Source organism: Bos javanicus, chromosome 5, assembly GCF_032452875.1.
Source record: "Bos javanicus breed banteng chromosome 5, ARS-OSU_banteng_1.0, whole genome shotgun sequence".
NCBI lineage: Eukaryota > Metazoa > Chordata > Mammalia > Artiodactyla > Bovidae > Bos > Bos javanicus.
Window position 1 is genome coordinate 60,759,650 of NC_083872.1, and position 7,742 is coordinate 60,767,391.

Sequence of the window (7,742 nt, forward strand, 5' to 3'; positions counted from 1 at the left end):
GGTAAAATGTATCAAAGATCTAAAAATGTCTTCCAGTGAAACCGGAAAAAGAATGTGTAGACAGCAGTATAATTGCGTATTTCTGTGCCTCTTGAATGCCTCCAGGTTTAGGGAGAGGAGAGAAGGGTCTATTATGCTTTGATGCAGCCTTAGGCATTGTGGTTTTACAATAACCTATTCTCCCCCTCAGAACTGAATAATCTCAAAGAAGTTTTAGTAAGTAAACATGGAGGTGAGCTTCCTATGACAGGAAGTGACCTTGAAAAGTAGTGTTTGTGCTCGCGTTCGACTCTTTCTGTGACCCCATGGACTGTAGCCTACCAGGCTCCTCTGTCCATGAAATTTTCCAGGGAGGAATACTGGAGGGCATTGCCATTTCCTTCTCCAGGGGGTCTTCCTGACCCAGGGATCAAACCCAAATCTCCTGCATTGATAGGCGGATTCTTCACCACTGAGGCACCAGGGAAGACCCTTGAAAAGCAATAAATAAATATTAAATACATATGGGGTGGGTGGTAAGTAATCTCTGTAATAAATCTTTCCCAAAGCATAAGAATCTTTACATTTAAATTTAAAATTTTTCCCATGTTAATTCAGCCTGCTCCACTTGGGCATTTATCTGTCATTATTTGTTGTGCTTTGTTGAGAAATGTTCTAGGTGGCAGTTGTCTCGTTCCTTTTCTCCGATGCTTTTCTCTTCCCATCTTAGCCAATGGTCATGCATCTGGCGTGTGTGAACATGAGAATGTCCATGCCCGAGGCCTTGGCCGCTGCCACCATCAATGCCGCTTATGCCCTGGGAAAATCTCACACACAGGGATCTTTGGAAGTTGGCAAGCAGGGAGATCTCATTATCATCAATTCACCCAGGTGAGTGTTCTCCCAAGTAAACCATTTTATTGTATGAAAATAAAAGTGTTAGTAGCTTAGTCGTATCCAACTCTTTGCGACCCCGTGGACTGTAGCCCACCAGACTCCTCTGTCCGTGGGATTCTCCAGGCAAGAATACTGGAGTGGGTCACCATTCCCTTCTCCAGGGGATCTTCCTGACCAGGGATTGAACCCAGGTCTCCTGCATCGCAGGCAGATTCTTTACTGTCTGAGCCACTGGGGAAGCCCCATTTTATTGTATGCCCACTGTCATATGGAGACTTGGTTAAAACCTTTTTCCACTGATGATTCGTGTCAGGCTCTGTGTAAGCTCAGAGAAGCTACCCAGTCTTATTGTCACCCTTTTCTAAGCAAAAAGTCTCCCTCAAGGTCCTAAACTTCAGGGTAGACCGACTTTTCTGGTCTCTTCACCTGTCTTACATCTTTCCTAGATCTCTGGGTTTCTGCTCTGTTTACCTGGACCTTGGACTTGTGCTGCTCTTTGACATGTGTTTTTGTTTTTCTTCTTGTGTTCTGACCTTTTCTGCTTGCGCTGAGCCATGCAGGTCACAACTCTAGCTTGTCACCCTGCTTCTAATTCATTACCTCTCTGACTTCTCATTCCTACTGCATCCCAAAAGCTTTGCTTCAGTTATTCTGCCTCTGGTTTTGTACTATTCACCCACAGTCTGCTGCCTCGTGGACCTCCAATGTAACAATTTGAGTCTTATTGTTATAAATCTTAAAGTTGTGAATTCTATGGTGTCTGGACACTAGCAAGTCTCTCCCAGCTCTTGGACCTCATGTTCAACCAAAGAGGGTGGCTCCATAATTCTACTCTTGAGGATCATAAGCCATTGTCTCATGGAAAATAATGCTAATGTTACCATTTATGCATCATTTAACTGAACCAAATATTTTAAGATCAGATATTTAATATCATTAAACAATATTTGATATATCATAGACTGATTATCATGGTACTCTGTCATTTTTTTAAAAGCCCAAATATTAACTACTAAGTATACATAAATTTTTAGAGAATGTATTTTGAAATTAACATTTATTGAAAAAGTAATCATTTTGACTTGTATGCATTAATGTTTGATTTCTTTCTAGATGGGAGCATTTGATTTACCAGTTTGGAGGCCATCATGAATTAATTGATTATGTTATAGCTAAAGGAAAAGTCATCTATAAAAAATGATAGATCTATAAGGAAAGAGGAGACTCTTCGACTGCATAAGTCAATACAGTTATATTAAGAGTTAAAATACCTTAGTGGTTTAGCAGAATGATGTCACTTAAATGTAATTCAATATTTTGTTAATCCAGTTGAAAAACCAAAGGGATTCACTTATTTTAACATGTGCATATACACATATAATCAGGTAAACAATTTGTGGTGATAGTCTCAAACATTAACTTCACAAAGGTTTGTTATAAATATTCTGCAGATTAATTCATTAGTGTCCTCTGAGGGGAGGGTGTTCTTCTATTTCTAATTTCTTCTCAACCCTTACAGTAGAGCTTCATGGCAGAGTTCAAGACTTGTCATTTTATACACAAGTACAGGGACCTTCTTGTAATGGATGTATTTTGATCAAATCCAATAATACAATTTTTTAAATTGTTTTTAAGTTTTTGATTCTTCACATTAATTACAAATGTCTGAAAATTTTATAGCTCTTAATAAATATTTGCTGTCCCTATTATTGTCGTTCTTTACAGCAACACGAGAAACCAGTCAGTTCTGTTGTCTATTAGAGCTTTTAAGGAAGTGAACAAATTACAGAAGAAAGTGGATTACATACAGAAAAAGTGGATGATTATATAAATGGGTGTCTCTAAAGCCTTATGAGTTTATTTGAAATCCTTTAAAATGCTTTCATCATCTTAATTATCACAGCTTCATGATCAAACTATGTTCTGTTTAGGAAGAAATGACTAGACAAATAAGTTCAGTCAGTTCAGTCGCTCAATCATGTCCGACTCTTTGTGACCCCATGAACCACAGCACGCCAGGCCTCCCTGTCCATCACCAACTCCCAGAGTCAACCCAAACCCATGTTCATTGAGTCGGTGATGCCATCCAACCATCTCATCCTCTGTCGTCCCCTTCTTCTCCTGCCCTCAATCTTTCCCAGCATCTGGGTGTTTTCCAATGAGTCAGCTCTTCACATCAGGTGGACAAAGTATTGGAGTTTCAGCTTCAACATCAGTCCTTCCAATGAACCCCCAGGACTGATCTCCTTTAGGATGGACTGGTTGGATCTCCTTGCAGTCCAAGGGACTCTCGAGTCTTCTCCAACACCGCAGTTCAAAAGCATCAATTCTTCTGCACTCAGCTTTCTTTATAGTTCAACTCTCACATCCATACATGACCACTGAAAAAACCATAGCCTTGACTAGACGGACCCTTGTTGGCAAAGTAATGTCTCTGCTTTTTAATATGCTGTCTAGGTTGGTCATAACTTTGCTTCCAAGGAATAAGCATCTTTTAATTTCATGGCTGCAGTCACCATCTGCAGTGATTTTGGAGTCCAGAAAAACAAAGTCAGCTACTGTTTCCACTGTTTCCCCATCTATTTCCCATGAAGTGATGGGACCGGATGCCAAGATCTTCGTTTTCTGAATGTTGAGCTTTAAGCCAACTTTTTCACTCTCCTCTTTCACTCTCATCAAGAGGCTGTTTAGTTCCTCTTCACTTTCTGCCATAAGGTTGGTGTCATCTGCATATCTGAGGTTATTGCTATTTCTCCCAGCACTCTTGATTCCAGCTGTGCTTCCTCCAGCCCAGCGTTTCTCATAAAGTACTCTGCATATACGTTAAATAAGCAGGGTGACAATATACAGCCTTGACATATTCCTTTTCCTATTTGGAACCAGTCTGTTGTTCCATGTCCAGTTCTAACTGTTGCTTCCTGACCTGCATACAGATTTCTCAGGAGGCAGGTCAGGTGTCAGGTCAGAATTTTCCAGTTTATTGTGATCCACACGGTCAAAGGCTTTGACATGGTCAATAAAGCAGAAATAGATGTTTTTCTGGAACTCTCTTGCTTTTTCAATGATCCAGCGGATGTTGGCAATTTGATCTCTGGTTCCTCTGCCTTTTCTAAAACCAGCTTGAACATCTGGAAGTTCACAGTTCACGTATTGTTGAAGGCTGTTATCACCCATTTCAAGTGCATAGAGCCTGAATCAATGAGTCTTTACTGTATTCAGTATAGATCAAATCAAGAGATCCCTTGTCAGAAGGCTAAAGGTAACAGTGCCCGTCGCTATCACTGGCTAGTAGCGCAGAGTCTCTGCAGCTCAGCTCCTCACCTGCTTGGTGAAGAAGCTGAAAGGGGGTGTGGGAAGCGCATGGTTGCTGTGGGTGATACCTCGCCTGTGACTGGTCTCCTAGTTAACAGTGGGAGTCTGGGGTGCAGGAGATAGCTAGAAAGGCCAACACTAAAGATTAGGTCTGTCCTAGAATCCAAGCCTGGAGAAGGAAATGGCAACCCACTCCAGTATTCTTGCCTGGATAATTCCAGGGACAGGGGAACCTGGTGGGCTGCCGTCTTTGGGGTCGCGCAGAGTCGGACACGACTGATGTGACTTAGCAGCAGCAGCAGCAGCAGAATCCAAGCCATGCAGAAGTATATCCTTACACTTAGGAATAAGCAAGTTAAGCTCTTCTTATTTTCCTTCTGTGTGTGCTTAGTTGCTCAGTCATGTCCAACTCTTTGTGACCCCATGGACTGCAGCCCGCCAGACTCCTCTGTCCATGGGGATTCTCCAGGCAAGAATACTGGAGTGGGTTGCCATGCCCTTCTCCAGGGGATCTTCCCAACCCAGGGATCGAGCCCAGGTCTCCCATATTGCAGGCAAATTCTTTACCATCTGAGCCACTAGGGAAGCCCATTTTCCTTCTAGGAAACATTAACTCTAAATAAGTAGTATTCTTGCCTTTTTTGAAAGAAACCAGAAGAGGATGTCCACCTGAAACTGCCACATTCCTCCCAGACCAGTGTCCTACAAGCCCCTTGCAACTCATGGAAACTGGCTAGGAACGCAGAACCTCAGCCCCACTCCACATCTGCTGAATCAGAATCTGGTCTTAACAAATCCACAGGTGATTTGTCTGCCCCCTTGAGTCTGAGAAGGGCTGCGGTCTAGACCCTAACCACACATGGTGCCTCAAAACCTCCATTTGCTTTTGCTGTTGCAGACCTCGCAGCACCTTTTCCTGTACCTAGAGTGCTTTCCCTTCTTAATGTGGGAAATCGGAGCTAGTCCCTCCCCATGCCCACCGTGCTCCCATTCCTCTGTGAGTGCCTCTAGAGCATTGCAGCTGAATTGTCTTTCTCTTTAAACTGTGTGTTAGGAGAGGAAAGGGCCTGGTCATGTTCCCCTGATCTAGTACAGTGACTGGTTTATAGGAGGTGATCAATGAATGAAGTAATGAATGGCTGCACAAGCATACAGATGGTCATAGTGGAAAGTACTTATTAAAATACACTCAGCAGGCCAACCCAGGAATGAAGTATTAAAGAAAGTACTTGTTCCACATATTGGAAAGAGCATATGAATTCCTTAATGTAATGTCATTTCTGTAATGTAATGTCATCACTGCAGATGGTCATTACAGCCATGAAATTAAAAGATGCTTATTCCTTGGAAGCAAAGTTATGACCAAACTAGACAGCATATTAAAAAGCAGAGACATTACTTTGCCAACAAGGGTCCGTCTAGTCAAGGCTATGGTTTTTTCAGTGGTCATGTATGGATGTGAGAGTTGAACTATAAAGAAAGCTGAGTGCAGAAGAATTGATGCTTTTGAACTGCGGTGTTGGAGAAGACTCGAGAGTCCCTTGGACTGCAAGGAGATCCAACCAGTCCATCCTAAAGGAGATCAGTCCTGGGGGTTCATTGGAAGGACTGATGTTGAAGCTGAAACTCCAGTACTTTGTCCACCTGATGCAGAGAGCTGACTCATTTGAAAAGACCCAGTTGCTGGGAAAGATTGAGGGCGGGAGGAGAAGGGGACGACAGAGGATGTGATGGTTGGATGGCATCACCAACACAATGGACATGGGTTTGGGTTGACTCTGGGAGTTGGTGATGGACAGGGAGGCCTGGCGTGCTGTGGTTCATGGGGTCGCAAAGAGTTGGACACGACTGAGCAACTGAACTGACTGGATGTGATGTTAAAAGATGATGCTTATGGGGAAGTAAAGATAAAACGTAACAAGAAACAGTGTCATGATTGGGTGGAAAGGGGCGTTGCCATCCTTGGGAGCTTGGAAGGATTTTGATATGAAGGAAAGGCTCCAAGTTGGGGGATCATGAGGGTGTTCAGGAGGGGGGCAGGTCTGAGTCCTCCTAGAGTGGGGATACTGGGACTCTAATGTTGACTCAGGTTTCACGAGACTTGGCATGTCAGGCTCACTCATTGGAACTTCATTCTTAAAGTCATGGGAGGCCACTGCAAGTTTTTGAACAGGTTAGGACCAGGACAAGTTTTTGTTGTAGAAAGAAGAATCTGGTTTTAGTCAACACAGTCAGATATGTGCTGTGTGAGTGGACTCTGGAAAGACACCTTAACCAAGTCCTTTGGTGGAAAGAGTAGGAGGTATCAGGTGCTAGAAGTCTGGATGAAAGCTCTCGAAATGGCACAGTGAAATATGAACACCCCCTACCTGACCATGGCTTGAAAAACAAGGAAGCTTATTAGCTCCCCTTGGAAACTCATAAGAAGGACAGGCTTCAGGACTGCTTATCCAGCAGTTCAGGACCCCTGAAGACCCAGAGTCCTTCCCCCGCTCCTGCTCTGTCCTACAGTGTTGGGGACACCCCAAGTCTAGGTCCCCCCGGGGTGGCAGTCTAGCAACAGTCAGAGGGGCTGTACCTCCTCATTCAGGTCAAGCAGGACAGGGAGAAAGCCTGCTCTCAGGAGAGAAAGAGTTTTCTAGAAGCCTCTGTTACTGACCAGAGTTCTTGGCCTCCTTAGCCGATGGAAATTGACCAGAGGCCAGACAAGAAATTCAGGCAGGGTTTTACTAGGGCTCCTGTTGCAGCAGGGGCTGCGGGGAGGGGGAGGGCGAGAACAATCAGCAGGGTCCCTTGTTCACTGGCTCCCTGAGGGGTGGGGGGAATTTGTTCCTTATATGGAGTGAGGGTAGGGGTGTGTCCAGAGGTTGGCCAGAGGAGTGGCTTAGGTGGTGGTGGGTGCAGGGGACATGCCCAGTACCCTGCTTTGGCTCGCAACCTCCTTCTTTTGCTCCAGGCTCTTTAAAAGTTGCAGTTGGGTTTTTTTAAATCTTTTTGCAGCTTTTGTCCAGAATTTGTCCCAACTGACTATGCACATGGTTCATTTTAGTCCCATATAGTTTCTTTGTATTTTGTTGTTCAAGAAAAGGTGTGTCCAGGTATAAGCATTGCAGCACTGCCACAAAGGGTCCCAGGACCCAGGCCTGTCTCACCTCCAGTAAAATTCTTCTGTTTCATTGGTCCAAGCTGTACCCCCCTAATATCTCTTGAACTAATCACCCAGTAGAGGGAACGGGACCATCTTGAGACAAACCAGGCCTGTGCCCTGAGCTGAAATGAGTTTCCTCCAACTTTTTTTTTTTGGTATAATGTTAATGTTAACATTAAATGTTTACATTTAATAAATGAGTACCTTCAACCAAAGTAAACTCCCAAGTGTAAAATGATCATGCTATTCATGAGATAATTAGAAGCTTTAATAAAAAATAACTCAATGACCAGGTTCAGAAATGAGACACAGCTTTAAGTAATAATGAAAAGTAGCTTCTTTGGAATTTTTCAGGTTATGCATGGAGTTTCATGTATGTGGTAGGTTGTTATAGCAACAGCCCCAA

The 7,742-nt window shown here is 43.6% G+C and overlaps 1 protein-coding gene across 2 annotated transcripts in view; it reads left to right on the forward strand.

Annotated features, from left to right (window-relative positions):
* AMDHD1 (amidohydrolase domain containing 1) overlaps positions 1-2,582 on the forward strand; it is a 39,002-nt gene extending 36,420 nt beyond the window's left edge. For both annotated transcript variants that reach the window (XM_061416963.1, XM_061416962.1), the window contains exons 8-9: positions 710-870; positions 1,990-2,582. In XM_061416963.1, the coding sequence (XP_061272947.1) occupies positions 710-870; positions 1,990-2,077 (249 nt within the window). In that variant the 3' untranslated portion in view covers positions 2,078-2,582. The remainder of the gene's footprint in view (positions 1-709; positions 871-1,989) is intronic.
* The last annotated feature ends 5,160 nt before the right edge of the window (positions 2,583-7,742 follow it).